At 59.8% G+C, this 17508-nt stretch overlaps 1 protein-coding gene and 1 long non-coding RNA gene across 2 annotated transcripts in view; both read left to right on the forward strand.

The window, feature by feature from the left end:
• Window positions 1-1064: 1064 nt before the first annotated feature.
• DNAJB6 (DnaJ heat shock protein family (Hsp40) member B6) overlaps window positions 1065-17508 on the forward strand; it is a 36699-nt gene continuing 20255 nt past the window's right edge. The window contains exons 1-5 of the mRNA XM_037049517.1: window positions 1065-1217; window positions 9081-9169; window positions 11281-11390; window positions 13457-13513; window positions 14151-14264. Of these exons, the coding sequence (XP_036905412.1) occupies window positions 9105-9169; window positions 11281-11390; window positions 13457-13513; window positions 14151-14264 (346 nt within the window). The 5' untranslated portion in view covers window positions 1065-1217; window positions 9081-9104. The remainder of the gene's footprint in view (window positions 1218-9080; window positions 9170-11280; window positions 11391-13456; window positions 13514-14150; window positions 14265-17508) is intronic.
• Window positions 15584-16951, forward strand: LOC118989387 (uncharacterized). Its single transcript, XR_005067005.1, has 2 exons — window positions 15584-16009; window positions 16555-16951. It is a non-coding gene; the product is annotated as an uncharacterized LOC118989387 (long non-coding RNA).

Below are 17508 nucleotides of genomic sequence, written 5' to 3' on the forward strand. Positions count from 1 at the left end.
AGTTATCAAAGCCTCTAAAAAAACAAAACAAAACAGAGAATTTATCCGGATAAAGAATTATAATCCTTTACCTAACTGGTGATCTGCTAAAAACTATAGAAGTCCTGCAGAAGGTTCAGGAAACGTGAGAAATGAATACACGCAGTAGAAAGCAATCCTTTTTAGGGTTGCAGGTCGGAGGACGATAAAGAGGAAAAAATGGGGCAACAGTAGTAGCATCATCAAAAAATATAGTAAAAAAACCTTTAAAAGTATAAAGCAGTCTTTTTTTTATAGTTTATTTCCCAGTTCGTGGACACACAGCCTATCAGGTGTACAATGCACTAAGCAACCTTTTGTTTTGAAGTAGGTTAGGCAGCCCCACGGCTCCCAGAGCGTCCCTGCCACGGGGAGGAGGCTTATTGTCAGCCTTTGTGCTCTGGAGCGTGAAATGTCCAGGGCTCGGAGGAATGAGGATCGGGTGCTGTCAGCTGAGCAGGTGGCGGCGAGTCGGTGCAATGCGACCTGCTGCGACCGCGCAGTGTGCAGCGGGAAGAGCACAGCAGCGCTTTGCTTCTGCGGGGACCAGATTAGGCCGCGCGTGGCGCTGGGTGTCACGTGGGAGGCTCGCAGCGGGGACACGTCCCCGCTGTGCGCAGGGTCCACCGAACTGACTTCCTGCGGCCCGGTGACGGCTTGCAGTCCGTCCCCAATACCCCAAGGTCAGGGCGACAGCTTCCAGCGCCACCCCACTTCCAGGGGTCACGGATTCCAGGGTGACCCCCGGGCCAAGGATCAATCTTTACTCCCGCCTCCCCGCGCACGCCCCGCGCGGGTCCCGAGTGTGGGACCCATGCTGCCCTGGGAGGCGCGGGGGCCGTCCAAGACACCGAGACCACAGGCCCTTCCAGCGCGCCCAGGCCCCGGTTTCCCCGCAGTCTCGGGGGCGGGGACTCAACCGGAAGCTGCGCTGTGCTGACACCGCGGTGTCTGGCTCCCGAGAAACTTCGGGAAGGCAGCGGCGGTCCAGGCGCTTGCGCGGCGTCAGGCCGGGCGGAAGTGGATCCACCACGCCGCCGACGCCTGACGCACTTCCTGTTTGTTGTTGCAGAAAGGAGAAAGGAAAGCGCGAGGAGCCGCTGTCGTCCTCAGCGCCGCCGCGTAGGATAGGAGGAGACCGGGCAGCCGCCCGCCGCCCCTTCCCGCCGCCCCTTCCCGCCGCCGTCTTCGCGTCTTGGGTGAGGGCTGCGCTGGCGCCCGCGTGTGGGGGGCGGGCGAGGGGCAGGTGTGGGGCCGGCGGGCCCGAGCTGTGGGGCCGGCGCCGGTGCGGGTCGGGCCGGAGGGCCGGAGCGCGTTTCGGAGTGCAGTGGGTCGCTCTCCCGCCCGCCCCCAGAGGTCCGGCCCGCGCCGGCGGTTGGGGTGGGGCTCGTGCGGGCGGTGGGCCGCTGGTCCGGGCCCCGTCCCGGTCCCCCCGGCGCGTCCCCACAGGAGCGTCCCGGGGCCTGTAGCGTGAGAGGCCGGTTTTTTTCTTTTCCGGGTCCCGTGGACGCCCCTAGACCAGGGACGAGGTTGGTGCGCCCCGCAGCGCGTCTTGGGGGGGCCCGGGCGGAGGAGCGAGTGGGCGCTTCCAGAATTCTCCATCGGCTCTTAAAAGTTTCTCCGTGAGGAAAACGCCGGACTTCCCCCTAAAAGCCCCAGGTCGCGTTGTTTCCCCTCGGGGTCCGCAGGTGCGTGTGTGGCTGAGGTTTACGTCAGTTTTACCCGAGTAGGGAAAGCACGCCAGAGGTGCAGACGGCCCACGTCGGGTCTTCTCGGAGCCGGTGGGGCTGCTGGTCCGACCCGCCCGCGACGCCGCGGCGGGCAGGGCCCGGGGCCCCGGGGCGCGGGAGGCGCTGGCCACCCCTGCCAGGTCCCACGCTCACATTTCAGCTGGGGATTCGGAGTCGGGTTAGGTGGCTAGAATCTTTTTAGGTAGCTGATTTGGTAGAAAAGTTAAATGAACCAAGGTGGGGGGGTTCAGCTCTTACCAATTTAAATTTGTTTGCTGATTGTTCTTAACGTTTAATCTCATTTAAAAACAGTAATGGTGAAGTCAGAAAGGTTTTAAAGACTTTTGTACCTTCCTCCCTCCCCGTGTCCCCCAGCGCACCTTGTCCCGTGCATCGTGGGGAGGTTTAATCCAAGTTTTCTAGTTTCCAAGACAAGACTCCTGCTCCTGTGGGGTGGGGCTGGGTAGGCTCCGAGGGGAAGGTGAAAGCGCTGTGTCAGCCCTCCGACGCGCCGGGGGGTCTGGGGAGATTTTGAGATACTGGGGAACCTGACTTAGTGGAGGTGTGGGCGACTTATGGGAAGTGGGGGGAGCCGGGCTGCAGCGGCGCGCCCGCTGCAGATGGGAGAGGAGAGGAAGGGTCTTCGTTGAGTTCGGGGCTCTGTTCACAGTGTCAAGGTTTCCCATCGGTGTCCTTTTGGGTTTAAAAGGGGTGGACTTGGAAGGTGTCTCTGGCTGTAGGCCAGGGTGGGGCAGGTTGAGTAACCCTGAACTCCGAGGGAGGGCCAGGGAATTCCAGCCTGACGCCCGCAGCTGCGCGGCGGCTGCGTTCCTGCCGGAGCAAAGTCGTCCTTTTCAGGTGCTGGGACCCAGGGACGGGCCGGGAGTGTTTTCTCTTGTGAGCAGGGCCGCCCTGTGCAGCACCGTCAGACACAGTGTTCAGCCTGCACTCTCAGCAGCCAGGGGTGGCTGGTCTGGTCTGTGCACCTTCCACAGTTTTAGAGAGTGAAGCCTGGCTAGTTCTTTTGAATTCAGTTTTGTAGGGTGCTGGTAATGGGACCATGTCACCTTAGCTGGTCCCTGTCCCTTGGGGGGGAGGGGCAAAGTTTGGCTGCCAGGGTGGTTAATACTTTGGGACCCTGGCACTTCTGAAGTCTGCTGGGGGGTAAGGGCATAAAGTCAGCCTGTGTCTTTGCAAGTTGGTTCTTCAACAAGATGACAAAAACTTTGTCTTTTTGCCTTTTCACTTCTTTGTAAGGGATTCTAGAGATGAGTGTGGTGGTGTGTGAAAAACCCGGTTTGGTTTACGTTTGTTGGGAGCGCCGCCTCGTGGTGCCGGGTGGGGACTGCAGGCTGGTTTGGGAGCCAGGAGGGTGGGCAGGGCAGGTGCTGGGCTTCTAGAGGCGTGTTTGAGAGACTTCCACCTTGAGCAGAGTTAGGGGCATGGCGAGAAGAACAGTCGGAGGTGGAAGCCGAGGTGGAAGCCGTGGTGGAGATGGTGGAGGGGTGGAGGACGGTTTCAAGGCCTGGTTGGAGAGCTGACTGGGTAAGTCAGGCAGTAAAAATCATGATGGTTTTATTATGTATTGACTGTAAGGTGTTTATCCAAACCTTATTATTTTTAGGGGGATTTTAAAAAGTCACAGCTGACCCCTTTGGGTCAACTGGTCTCAGTTGCCTAAGAAGTAAATTTTTAAAACTTATTTTTAAGGTGGGGAGATTAATTTCTGGAAAAAAAGTAGCTACATTTCCGAGGTTTGCAGTGTATTTCAAAGTAGAGAAGATGCTGTCTTTATAGCCTTGACCCTTGGTACATTACTGTATTATCGAGGCATTTTATTGAGAGGTATGAAGACATGTCTCTTAAACTGTACCTTCTCTAAATGGAAAACCGCGGCATGGCTGGGAGGCGGCAGAACTAGTGGTGCACCCAGATACTCCAGCTGTCTTCGGGTTCTTTTTCCCCCCCCCCCCCCGCCACCTGTTAGTTCTGTGCGGGTCTCTCTCTTTTCTGTTTCTTGTTTTTCAGGTCCCCATATATGTGAAAGCGTATGGGGACTCTCTGCCTGACTAAATTTAGCACAGTGCTGGCTAGGTCCTTTGGTGTCACTCTTGATGGCCGAGTGGGAACTCGCTGTACCTGTGACCCCTGTGCCCATTCACCTGGCGATGGACACCTAGATCGAGTCCCTATCTTGCCTGCTGGGTTCTTAGACTCAGTGGCAAGTGTCCGTGGTTTGCCCGTGGTTTGCCCGTGGTCTTTGGAAGGGTGATTTCCTCAGACAGAAAGTGACGTGGTGTCCTTTGAGATTCTGGCCCTGCCTTCCCCACAGAGGCACATCGGGTTTGCCTTGTGTCGGTGTGCGGTGCCCAGCAACCCTGCACATTCCTACAGGGTGAGTCTTGAATCTCTCTTGTGTCCTTGTGCCTGCAGCCTTTTCCTGAGCCAGCGTGTTCAGAAACGACTGGTCGGCTCGCGTCCTTTTTCCTGGTTTGTCTGCATTCTGGTCTCCCCTCTGCAGTTAGTAGTGGGATCCAGAGTTCAGGAAAGTGGGAGAAACACACACATGACACATGGTTTAAGGTCACAGGTACCTGAGCGTGTGCACTTGCCGATGTGCCCTATTTTATTTCATAGAAAGGAATCGGCCCTGGCTGGTGTGGCTCTGGATTGAGTGTGGCCTGTGAACCAAAGGTCGCCAGTTGGATTCCCAGCTGGGCCGCCTGCCTGGGTGGCAGGCCAAGTCTTATGTGAGGGGCGCGTGAGAGGCAATTACACATTCAGATTTCTCTCCCTCTTTTTCTCCCCTGCTTTCCTTCTCTCTCTTAAAAAATAAGTAAAATCTTAATAAAGGAGTCGGGTAGGTGCCAGTGGTCTTCATCGGGCTCGGAGAAGGCGACTTTCCCTGTGTGTTTCAGGAATGGTTTAGGGGGTGCTGTGTAAGAACCAAACATTTAGGCAGATGGTCTGTGATAAGGAATGATTGCTCAAGTCGTTTAAAAAACTCTATTTAGAGAGAGGGGAAAGGAGGGAGAAAGAGTGGAAGGAAACACTCACGTGCGCGAGATACACCCATTAGTTGCCTTGCACGCTTCCCATCCAGGACTGATCCACAACCCAGGCCTGTGCCCTGACTGGGAACTGAACCAGCGACCTATTGGCTCACAGGCCGGTGTTCAGTCCACTGAGCCACGTCAGCTGGGCCTGCTTGTGCACTTTGTTGGTTTATCCCTATCCGTGTGTTCTGGGAAGTCACCAGGTAGCGGAAGGGCACCTGGGAAGTCGCTCCAGAGCGATCCCTGCTTCCTGCCTCCGTCCGTCCTGGCTGCACCGGAACCGGGTACCTTGCATGCAGCGGCGTCCGAGTTCCCTTCCCCAGCCGGAGGAACTGAGGGTTGTTCTGTAACAGTTGTCCCGCAGGTGGACTGCAGGACTCCAGGACCTTTCCTTCAGAACACGAGGGCGGGCAGGGGAGCGAGACATTTGGGGTCCTGTGCAGCATTTCCCCTGCACGTCTCGAGTGACGCCCGGGGAAAGGAGCTTGTGAGGTCCTGTGCTGTTGGGGGAGCGGGGCCCTTTTTTCTCAGAGGCTTGTTTGTTTAGCAAGAGTGATGTAGACTTGACCTACTCAGAACTGTACCTTCAGGAACTGTCCCCAGTGAGAAAACGTGCAAGTGTGAGAACCTAACGCACCTGTAATCACAGAAGATATGCTGACCCGTGGGGCTCTGGGAGCCCGAGCCTTCTGTTCCAGGTGCTGGCATGGTGGTTGCCTCCTGCTGCTTGCCTCCTGCTGCGGTCCCGGCACCAGGAGGGGGTCCTCCAGGACTCCTGCCCCTGATAGAGCGTCTGGGGAGCTCGTTTCCCCGTGTGTGTGGTTGTGAGGCCTATTTGGAGAGGGGCGCGTGTCGGGTGGGCAGGCATGGACCCTAGGAGTTAGGGGCACTGCTGGCCTGCAGCCTGGGAAGGGAGGGCTTCCCCTTGGTGGGTCACCTGGGTGGTGAGGACAGACTCCTCTCTGCTCCAGCAGCCTGTCTCTGCAGGGGGCAGAGCCACTGCAGTGGAAGGTAGTGGTTGAGCCAGAACTCCGTGACCAGAGGCCCGGGCCGTCCCCAGCCGCTGGGGCATGGCTGCAGGCCCCCCTTGTGGGGGAGGCCCGTTGGGTGTGGCGTCTAGCGGTGAAGCTGTGGAGCTGTGCCGTCATGCTTGGTTAATTTGGTGAGTGCGCTGGAGGCGTTGGGTTCACGGTCTAGGTGAGCGTGTGTGTCTGCTGCCTGGGCTGAGTGTTCGAGGTGCCAGTGTGCAGGCCGCACTGCTGGGGGGCAGCCTCTTCTGAAGCAGGCGGAGGAACCCGCATGCAGATGAGCCTGTCTCGCGCACACCTGTCTCTCTGTGCCCTGTCTGTGCCTGCCCCCGTGCTCCGCACTCACCTCCCAGGCCAGTGCCTACTTGGCTGGCTCTGAGTCACACAGAGTCCTGAGTCCCCAAGAGTCGTGGTGTGGAAGCGACATCTTGGCACGGCCCTTTTTCTGGCCTAGTGGCACGTGACCCAGTGGGCCCCCTGCGTCAGAGAGGGAGTACGCGCAGACACGGCTTACGGCCTGGTTCCCACAGGTCTCAGCCAAGCCTTTGTACGGTTTGGCTAAAAAATTCACAATGGCACCAGCCAGATGGAGAGGCCCGGGGCTGTGCACAAGCGGTTCTCGGGGACCCTGTGAGTGAGCCCAAAGCACTGCAGGGCGGGCAGCTGGGCTGCAGTCACTTGGAGAGCCGTCCCAGGGCAGCGGCAGGTTAGTCGGCCAGGAAGCCGGAGCATGACAGTACCAGGCAGCTGCGGTGGGCGGGGCTGCTGGACCACAGGGGTGCAGTGTCCTCTTGAAGAAAAGATGGGTTGCACGGGAGCACCGAGGCTGTCTGGGCTTGCCACTGGGGTGCAGCCTGCTGGACATAGTGTCCGCCCTGGACAGCCAGGGCTCAGGGCCTTGGGTGTCGTGGGAGAGGGGCCGATGGGACAGGTGGCCACCTGTGCTCAGACTGGGCTCCCACGGCGGGGGCTGTGCCAGCCTGGACTCGTGCTCTCCCTGCCCTCTGCCTGCCAGCGGGGCCTCAGTGGTTGGTTGGCCCTCGAGTCGCATCATCTCTGAATTTGCCCGGCCAGTTCCTGCGCCTTGAAGGGCATCTGCAGTGTAAGCTGGACGCACTGGCTTCGAGTCTCCTTCCCACCCGGCACTCCGCTGCTCTGGTCTTCACGCTCACCGGTTTGTGGTTCACGTTTGTGTTGGCGTGTGTTTAGTTTTCGTAACGTGGTTTTTATTTGATATTTACATGTACGTTGGAGAGGTACGTGTTTGGTTTATGTATGTACTGCAGTGACTACAGTCGTTCAGGCCGCACTTCTGTCATGTCACGTAGTCATGTTTTGTGTGTTTTGTTAGAGATATTTGTTCATTTTTAGACGGGGAGAGAGGGAGAGAAACTTCAGTGTGTGGTTGCCTCTTGCATGCCCCCTACTGGGAACTTGGTTCGCAACCCAGGCGTGTGCCCTGACTGGGAGTTGAACCGGTGATCCTTTGGTTCATGGGCTGGCGCTCAGTCCACTGAGCCACAGCAGCCAGGGCAGATTGCAGCCAGGTGCAGGCACAGGTGTCTGGTGAAAGCAGGTGTTCCTCACTCCTCTGCCCACCAGGGCCCTCACCGCACTCACTTCACACAGCACATGGACTCGTAGACTCCTGCATAATGGGATGCTTTTTGCTGTTATTTGGATGAACCATTACCTGTTATATAGTTGGGAATAAGAAAAAAGAAAAACAAGATTTTATTTTCACCCCCCTCTTCCTGACCGCTGCGTGTCTGAGCCACGTCGTTTCCCTTCTCTCTGAGCAGCTTACTGTGCACGCGCCAGCCTGCCGCCAGCCGGTCCCTCTGCTGCTGTCGGAGGGGACGGAGGTTCTGTGTCGCTACGGGTGCTCTGCGGGGCTCGGGGCCCTCAGTCCCACTCCACTCCTGCTTGCGTGACTGTCCTCCTCTGCTTAGGAAGGTGTTTGTCCTCTGGCTTATGGGGTGTTTTGTATTTGATTTTTCTGGAATTTCAGTATGACACACCAGTGTGCTTCTAGTGTCCCGCCTGCTGGGTGTGGGGGTCTGACCCTGGGGCAGCTCTGACTGACCGCAGGCTGCAGAGCACTGCTCTGCTTCTCTCTCCTCCCCGAGGCGTTCCCATTTGGGACGGTGGTGTCTTCTGAAGTTGTTCTGCTCTTGGTTGTCTTTTCCTTTTTAAAAACTGCTGAAAACAGTTATTGATTTGAGAGAGAGGCATGGATCTGTTGCTCCACTCACGGAGGCGCTGTTGGCTGAGGAACGAGTAACTCAGTGCTCTCAGTGGCGGGTTCGTAGTCTGTCCTGTTGCCCAGTTGCTTCTTTTTGTTTTTTCAAAAATGCTGTTTATGCTGTTAAAGTTGTCCCAGCTGTTCCCTGGTTGGCCCCCTCCGCCCAGCCGGCCCCCCACTCCCACAGGCAGTCTGCACACTGTTGTTCAGGTCCACCGGCCACGTGTGTCTGCTCTCCCGTCACGCTGTTTCTCAACTGCACGCAGAGCTTTCAGCAGTGAATTTAAGGTTACAGGTCTTCCCTGAATTTCACTTCAGTTGGTCAACCCAGTCGGTAGCCCTACGCCAAAGAAGGCCCCGTTTGCTCCTGGGTGGTGTGGGGGAGCGCTGTCTGCGGTTCCACGCAGCGTGTCCTCTGTCTGAGGACACTGTGCCTGGCACAGGGGTGCCCTGGAGGCACGAGGAAACCGGAGCCCCTGGGCATGGGTGGTGGCGGGAAGGCAGGGCGTTCCCCGGGGCCTGCCAGCTGCGGCTCGGCGTCGGCACCTAGTTTGGTCAGTGACTGTCGCCTGGCTTCTGTGAGGACTTGGAGAGCATGCAGCACTGGACTGTGTAGTCGGGGCGCTGACCCCTTCCCCCTGGGGTTGCCAAATGAAACACAGCACCAGCCACTACAACAGTGGTCTGGTGTGAACGAGTCGAAATCAGACCTACTTTTTTGGTCACATGGGGAAGAATACACTTTCGGGTATGCTGCAGGATTTCAGGAGTTTGTGCTGCGGGATGAGAAAGGTCGGAGGTCACTGGTTTAGGGTGTTAACGAGGTTTTTCGGAGTTCTTTTTCACATCAAGAAGGATCTTAGGGAAGGAGTCCCTTTGGTCTCTGCCAGGATTGCAGCCTGGCGAGCCGGTGGCCGTTGCCGAGGGGACATTGCCTGCCACTGTCCCCTCCCATGGCAGCCCGGCTTTGCAGTGTTGTCCTGACTACCCTCTCTGATTGCAGGGCTCTCCCAGCACCTGTGGAAACATGGTGGATTACTACGAAGTTCTAGGCGTGCAGAGACACGCCTCAGCCGAGGACATTAAAAAGGCGTAAGTAGCCGGGCGTCTGCAGTGAGCAGCCGGTGTGGGGCCCCGGGTGCTTGGGTGCTGTTTGTGCCAGTGGTCACTGGTCCTGGGGGGGGGTCCCATGGTTCCCACAGTCCCTGGCTTTGGGGCAGTGGATTCTGTTTCTGTTGGAAACAAAAACAGAGATTCGAGATTGCTCCTGGGGATGTGAGATAATCCCAGAGCCCTGACATTGGGCTTGGAGGCGGAAGTGACCTGGCATAGCATTCTAGTGTGGTCACTTGGAACCCCACTGCCAGAGGCCCAGCTTGTGTCTAGGGCCGGACCAGGGGAGCTGCATCTCCTTGGTTCATTAGACGGTGACAGAGCAGAGCAAAACAGGCCAGCAGACAGGTGTCCCAGCATTGTGGCCCCGGTGGGGACACAAGTGAGGAAGTCTGGGAGAGTGGGAAGCAGGTTTTGGGATCCCCTTGCTAAGGAGTCCACGAGGGAGTCTCTGCCACCTGCCTGGGAGGGTCTGCAGCTGGAAAGGGAGGGTCTTTGCACCAGTTTGTTCCAAGAGACCAGACCCAGAGCAGGTTGTGTGCTGTGCTGGGCTTACCTGAAGCTGCCCGAGACCGTGCCTTGTCACACCTGGACCAAGAAACTGCGAGGACTGTCCCCAGCTGGCTGGGGGCCTGTTCACTCCATCATGGCAGCCTTTGGGGACGGGGCTTCCCCACCATAGGCAAGCGCAGGGGAGTGAATCCCACTAGGCTGGGTTTAGCCTCGTCTCGTGGTTGTCTTTTTCGCCTCGTCTGAGGACACTTGTTTCATTGCTTTTAGAGAGGAGGGGAGAAGGAAGCATCGATTGGTTGCCTTCCATACACACCTGAACTGGGGATTGAATCTGCAAGCCTTTTTAATGGGATGACGCTTCAGCCACCTGAGCTACACCATCCAGGGCTAGTCCCATGCATTCATGCTTTCATTCACTCATTCATTATTAAAAGATTTTGTTTTTACAGAGAGGGGAAGGGAGGGAGAAAGAGGGTGAGAAACATGGATGTGTGAGAGGAACACCCATTGGTTGCCTCTCACACGCCCCCAGCTCTGTGGCCAGGCCTGTGGCCCAGGAGTGGGCCCCAAACATGCAGCCTCTCAGACTGCAGGCTGGCACTTAGTCCAGGGCACTCAGTGCATGGTGCCACGCCCACTGGGGTGGCCTCCTTGATTTCTAATGGGTGGTGCGCCTTCTGGGAAGGACGAGTGCAGTGACCGGGGCAACCCCTGTTGTGGACAGAAGGTGTTGTGAGGCTGTCACTGCCCCAGGTCTGCGTCACGGGCCCTCTGCCTGGGGGCCTTCCTGCCTCGTGCTGCTGTGGTGCTGCTGGGAGCCTGAGGTCTGGCGGATGCGTGGGCACGCCTGACAGAGCATGGGCCTCTCCCGGGGACACACACACACGCGTCCTGCTCTCACACGACCCCTCAGCAGGGCTGGGAGCCAGTGCGGGCAGGGTCTGCCCCTGCAGGGGTGTGGGCGAGGGGCTGCTGAGCCACTGTGGGCCCCGGCTGCAGCCAGCCGTTTGTGTGGTCAGCCGAGGTCACACTCTGAACCACTGCAGCCCCGCTTCAGGACTCTGCCAGGTGTCAGGAGGTCCCTGTGCCCCTCTGCCCAGACTTTGAAGGGCAGCCCCTCCCCACGCACTGTCCCCATCCAAAAAGGCTGCCTGTGCTTAGCTCACTAAGAGGGCGTTTTGAGTTTAAAAGCATGTGATTGTCCATTGTCACCTTGGAACACAGTGACGTTGGTCATACACTGGTGAGTCCATAGTGGGGTGGCTTTGTGAAGACCTGGAATGCACGACCTTTGCCAGGGTGGGAGTGGGCACCTCTTTCTGCCCGGCAGCACTCCCTGCAGGGGCGCGTCCCCTGAGTGCATGCACATGCTGGGGCCTTGGACATGGCGCACTGTCCTGCCGTGGGCTTGCCTCCGGAGGCTGTTCTGCTCTGTGGCCCCTGGGCCGCAGAACTTGTTCGCGTGGTTCTGGGGCACAGCAGGGTTGTTGGGCCGAACCAGCACTGCTGCCCGCACCAGCCTGCGGCTCTGAGGGCTCGGACTCCGTACTGATCGATGCTTCCCTGCTCCTCTCCAGGTACCGGAAACTGGCGCTGAAGTGGCATCCAGATAAAAACCCTGACAACAAAGAAGAAGCAGAGCGGAAATTCAAACAAGTGGCTGAGGCCTACGAGGTGCTGTCTGACGGTGAGTGACCTGTGTGTTGGGGCCCTCGCGGGGCAGGGGCTGGGCGCTGCCTGGGGAGAAAGTCTGGCTCTCTTCCAGAAGACTGGACCCTGTGCACCTCGTGGGCTCCCCCTGGGTGGCTCAGCACAGTGGCGGCCCGGGGTGCGAGGACGGCAGCATAGACGAGGACACAGCCTGTGTGTGGCGGCCCCCTTTGTGGTGCAGGACCGCTCCTGCTCACCGCTCCGCCTTCACCTTTGTGCTCATGCCTGAGTTGTAGCCCTCGGAAGGGCTTCCTCAGTTTCTGGCAGGAGGGACTGTGCGCACAGCCGAGTCGGAGGCTCGGTTGGGGGGGGGTGTCCCGTCTTGGCTGGGGCGCAGGCGTGGAGTGGTGGCCAGTCCTTTCCTCCAGCCTGCTGTCATGAGCCTCGGGAGCCCAGCTGTTCTTCAGGTCTGGTCCGTGGTGCTTGGTGATGAGGGGACCAACGCATCTGTGTTCTGGGTGAGGGCGGACTGACCGTGTGGGTCTCGGGGAGGAACCTGGAAAGCCACTGCGCCAACCTGGCCAGGCGGGGACGCTGGGCGGGTGAGCGGCTGACCCACTTGCCCGGGTGGCTGCTGCTCCAACAGTGTCTGTGGGACAGGGTCACTGCTGAAAGCCACGGCTTCCTTGGGCCCGAGCGGCCCGTGAGCATCACTTACACAGTGGTCAAGAGCGTGGCAGCGCTTTGCTGTACCTGTGAGCACGCCCGCCTTCGTTTCAGAGGGAGGCAGAGCCTCTCACTGCAGGCGCCTGCGGCCTCTGGTCTCAGACCTTGGCTGGGCTTCTGAGCCCCACTGACTTGGGACACACGGGACCTCAGGGTCCTGAGCATGTGGGCACTTCCAGACCAGGACAGAGGAAACAGTGCTGAGCCCAAACTTGAACTTCACAGCAAGATAGCCTGTAAATGCCCGTCTGTACAGTGTCACCTTTTTTTTTTTTCTGTTCTGTTTCTTTGTGATGGAGCTTCATTTTTCTTGGCTTCTCAAGCAGCCTGGGGCCTGAGCCGGTGGCTGGGCATCTCCTCCAGGGAACGCCTGTTGTCACCAGGACACTGGACCCCAGTGCCAGGTGGGGGTTGGAGCATGGCCAGTGCTGCCCTGCCCTGCTCGTCCCCTAGAAGGTCAGGGGACAGGACTCCGCATGGCCGTGCAGGCAGGCACTGTCTCACAGGGACCATGGGGCCTGTTGCTGCCTGGCTCGGTTTCCTGCACCTGTCTGCGTGTCTGCGTGCCCTGCCCCACGGCGAGGGCTGAAACTCTTCGAGACTTGGGCGTGTGGTCTCATGTGGCACGTGTGGGCTTTGGGCCGTGGAGTGAGACTTTGAGTTTTTTTCCCAGATTTTATTTTTTTAGGTGGAGGGGGAAAGAGAGGGAGACAAACTTCAGAATGTGGTTGCCTCCCACACTCCCCCTACTGAGAATTGAACCAGAGACCCCTTGGTTTGCAGGCTGGTGCTCAATCCATTGAGCCATGGCAGCCAGGGCGAAGTGTTTAACATTGGTCATCGTGTTGTAACTTCCTAACACTGGGACGTTTTCTGAGTTTTTAAGGAGAGATGTGTTCAGAGTGTGGTTGGCCCGGTCCTTACCGCCGACTGTGGACACTTCTCAGTGTGTCCAACTGCTCGGTCTGTCTTTCGGGTTCTGACAGTCCGCGTCTCACTGTGTTTCCCATCCCCACCCCCGCCCCTCCGCCTGCGTTGGTCTCTGACTGACAAGTTGGAGTCCTTTGTTTCTGGGCTTGGTCGGGAAAGGCACTTGGTCTTTGCTGACTTTTCTCTTTCTTTTATTTTTTTATTTATTTATTTTTAAAGATATTTTATTTATTTATTTTTAGAGAGAGGGGGGGAGGGAAGGAGAAAGAGAGGGAGAGAAACATCAATGTGTGGTTGCCTCTCATGTGTCCCCCACTGGGGACTCGGCCTGCAACCCAGGCGTGTGCCCTGACTGGGAATTGAACCAGGAACTCTTTGCTTCACAGGCCCATGCTCAATCCACTGAGCTACACCAGCCAGGGCTGACTTTTCTTTTTAAATTTACAGCTAAAAAGCGGGACATCTATGACAAATATGGCAAAGAAGGATTGAATGGAGGTGGAGGTACGTCAGCTTCGGGCTTCCTTTGATGACACGCATCGAGATGGGGGTGGGGGAGTGAGTGTGTGAGCTCTTGTGGACATGGGAGGAGTGCAGGGTAGACTGCAGCTGGGACAGGGCAGGGCCGGGAGAGGAAGGACAGACGGACGGTGTTTGCGAGACTAGATGGGAAACAACACAGTGTGAGTTTGTGCACCCAGTTCAGTGTCCTTAGGGGCTACAGACAGGTCCCACTGGTAAACAGAAACCGCCACTCGGGTGGTGAGGCGAGACACCTGTGCTTTGGTGAAATGCCCCCGCTCTGGTCTGTGGGCCTCCCCAGAGCACAGGCCCACTGGGGAATCTGTGCTCCCCACCTGCCCCAGACAGGCTATGGGGGTGTGCACGCGTGTGCACAGCATTTCCTGATGGAGTGGGTGTGTGCTGAGCACATGTTCGAGGCGAGAGGGAGGAGGAACACCCTCGTCCAAGCACACGCCTGCTGGAGGTGCAGGCGCCCGTTGTGGGGGGCGGCGAGGCACAGACTATCCTGCCTCCACTGGGTTCCGGAGTGGCTCAGGGCCCGGGGGTGCGGAGCGCTCCGCAGACAGACGGGGCGACGTGCCACACGCAGCACTCACGGCTTGCTGTGCCCGTGCAGGTGGGAGCCACTTTGACAGCCGGTTCGGCGAGTTCGGCTTCACGTTCCGGAACCCAGAGGATGTGTTCAGGGATTTCTTCGGTGGAAGGGACCCGTTCTCGTTCGACTTTTTCGGTGAGTTTGCTGCCTGGGCCCTGGCCCGCAGGTGTCCCCACTGGGTCTGGGAGGGAGGACTGGTGGCGGCTCCCCGTCTCTGCTGTGTCCCTGCCAGCACGCAGCTCCAACTCGGCACACGGCCCCGGTGGTCCTTGTGCTTTTCTCAGAGGTTCCTCTGAGTTCACGCCCCGCACAGTGAAATGGCGATGGTATTTGCGTGTTCTTTTCTCTGCGGAGGGTCCCCATGGACTTGTTTCTGCCTCCTCCGGTGGTCAGTGGTGTGCAGTGGTCAGGCCTCGGGTGCTGGGCTCGGCGCTGCTCCCAGTGGGCAAGCGTGTTGTGCAGGCTCTGACGGGAATCTGCAGCGCCACAGCTGCCGTGTTGGGGGACGGTCTCTCCGTGGCTTCGTGTGGTGTGTGGTTGGTGACCCTGGGGCAGCGGGGGTGGAGTGCAGTCTGTGGGAGGGGTCGGCCTTGGGCCGTGCGGTGGCACGTAGAGGGGCTGTGGTGTCACCGCTGCCACATCGAGGGATAGAGGCTAGTTAGTCCCACCTTCTCCGTGCCCACGCGTGTTGGGCATGGGCATTGTGGGCACGCCCTGCAGCTGGGTGTCTGGGTGCTGGCTGGGGGTGCTGCCCCGGCTGCTCTGCCTTTGGGCTCACCGAGGGGCTGTGCCCGCGTGGGCCCCTCCTGCTGGGGCCTGGGTGCGAGGATTGGGCAGCACCTGCATGCCCTGGGCGGGGGACACGTCGAAGAGCAGCCCTGCCAGCAGGTGCCGCCTGGACTAGGGACCCGCCTGTCGCAGTGCATGCAGAGTGGTGGCGGGTGTGGGCCTGCTCAGCCGGGCGGTCCGTCCACTTGCTCTGGGTGACGGGGTTCAGGGGTACTTGGATGGCGGCCTGTGGCTTGTGGAGGGGCAGGTGACTGTTGGCGTGCGTTTGCGAGCCTTGCCCTGACAGGTGGAGTGCGGGGCCAGGCAGGGCTGCCTCCCCACTGTGTGTGGGCTGGGCTCGGTCGGGAGAGTGGCCGTGCTCACTGCCAACCCGAACCTGCAGTGGGTGCGGCACGGGCTCCCTGTCGGCGAGCGTGCTGGCCCGTCCTGTCTGGGCTATCTGTGTCTCAGCACGGCCCTTAGCAGACTCCCGGCGTGTGGTTTTGTGGGGCAGGGTAGTGCTGGGGCACAGCCTTCTGTTCTGGTGGGCAGGCCTTCTGCCTTCTCGGGTGTGGGGTCTCACGTGCACAGGGCGGAGGCGGTGGGAGGGAAGACCTTTAGCACTGAAGGCACCTGGGCTGCGATTCGTTCACGCTTTACAGGTGAGAGTGAGGGGCGAGGCCTGCCTCCGGGAGAAGCCGGAACAGGCTGGTCCGGGCCTCCTCACTGAGACGGGTTGTCCCAAGCAGCTCCTTCTGGAGCACGGCGCCCAGAGAGGCCAGGTGGACAGGGGTGAGTACGGAGCACCTCCTCTAGCTGTGGCGGTTTGCGCCTGACTCTCTCCTCGGGGGGCTGTTTCCTCTGGGCCTCAGAGCCTGAGGAGGCGGGGCTGATCCCGCTGTGGTTCTGACGTGGGCCTGCCGCCCGGAGGCGGTGCTCGCCTGGTGACGCAGGTGCCGCCATCCCCGCCCCTGCTGTAGCGGTGACCCCTCTCCCGCCCGGCCTTGCAGGTGTCCTAGGAGGCTTCCATTTTCAGGCTGTCAGGATCTGCACGCCGGAGGAGGAGCAGCTCCCTGGCGACTGCACGTGTGGCGTGGCGCCGTGGCCTGGCGGTACGTGCGCAGGGCAGCTCCTGTCTGCCAGGCTCCATGGGTCACATGCCCTGCCTGACTTCCAAAACGCCGGGTCACGGTCGGGTACGAGACGCCTCAAGGGGAAGCTGTTGCCCGTCAGAACGTAGACTCTCAGGTGGGGCTGAGGACTGCCCGGACGCAGCAGAGGGGTGACGGGCGCTGGGCAGACAGTAAGCAGTTCTGGCCTAGAGCCTCCAGCAGGGGCAGGGGCTGGTTCTGAGCCCGGCTTCTGAGGCTGCCGTTGGCCCTGGTGCGGGGCAGCGCCCTGAATTGGGGCCCTCTCGGCATTCACTGACCGGTGTGGGGCTCTCGCCCAGACAGGCCACAGCCGTGCACACTGCGGGGCTGGCCAGGGCAGCCCCAAGGTGGACGCACTTGAGTTCTCAGCTCGGCACCCTGGAAACCCCGCCCTGTGTCTGGAGGGCTTGTCTGTTCTGGCCCCTGTCCCTCCATGGGGTCTCCAGAAGCGGCTTGGCCTGTGGAGGGGGCGCGCAGTGTGCAGTGAGCCTCCCTTTGCCCCCCAGGGTCCGAGGAGGCCGAGCTGCCTGGGGAGGAGCTGGAGTCGCTGACGGAGGACGACATCCTGAGCGTGGGGAGCAGTGATGGTGTGCTGGAGGTGGTCTCCAGCGAGGAGCTCCAGGGCTTCAGCGCAGGGGAGTCGAGCGAGGAGGGCTGGAGCTGGGGCCAGGCGGAGCTCCTGGGAGAGGACCTAAAGTTCACGCCCAGCGAGGAGGGCGAGGCCGGCCTGGGGGACAGCCAGGGGCTCAGTGGGGACAGCGAGGGGCTCAGTGAGGACATCGAGGAGCTCTTGAGTGAGGACAGTGGCCCAGAGCCTGAGGTGCTCCTGGCACACCTGTGACCGCACGGGCTTTGAGGGCCCGCCGTGGTGAGTGTATCGTGAATAAAGAGCTTCTCCCACTGCTTCCTGGCTGGAGCAGCCCTTGGTCCGTTTCGGCGCTGGCGTGGTGACCACTGAGGACACTGGGGTGGGCAGGGACCAGAACCACAGTGCTGGAGGCTGGGAGCCCCAGGTCGGGGTCTGAGGTGGGTGGTGGATGTGAGGGAGCGTGCCCTCCGGGCCTCTCCAGCTTCTGGAGCCTCCTCGGCGGGCATGTGTCTGCGCACTGCGCCCCTCTGTGTGCGGCTGTAGCGGGTGAGGCCCCGTGGTGACTGCTGGCAGCACAGCTGGGCCACAGTGCGGCCAGGAAGGCGGTCCTCTGAGCTGGGCTGTAAGTTCCAGAGCAGGGACAGTCTGGTGCTGAAGTGGGGGCCCAGGAGTGACCTTGCCTGGGTCGTCCTGTCTGTGACGAGGCGCTGGCTTACGCTGTGCGTGGGTGGGTGAGGGGGTGGGGCGGGGTGGCAGGGCGAGGTGCTCCGGCCGAGGGGAGCCTCATGCGGCCCTGGGTCAGATCGATTCTGGGAAGGCCCGGGGTCCTTGGTGGGGGGAGCAGCTGCCCCCACCTGCTTTTCATTGGGGG

Source organism: Sturnira hondurensis, unplaced genomic scaffold, assembly GCF_014824575.4.
Source record: "Sturnira hondurensis isolate 20B ecotype Veracruz unplaced genomic scaffold, ASM1482457v3 Scaffold0006496, whole genome shotgun sequence".
Taxonomy (NCBI): Eukaryota; Metazoa; Chordata; class Mammalia; order Chiroptera; family Phyllostomidae; genus Sturnira; species Sturnira hondurensis.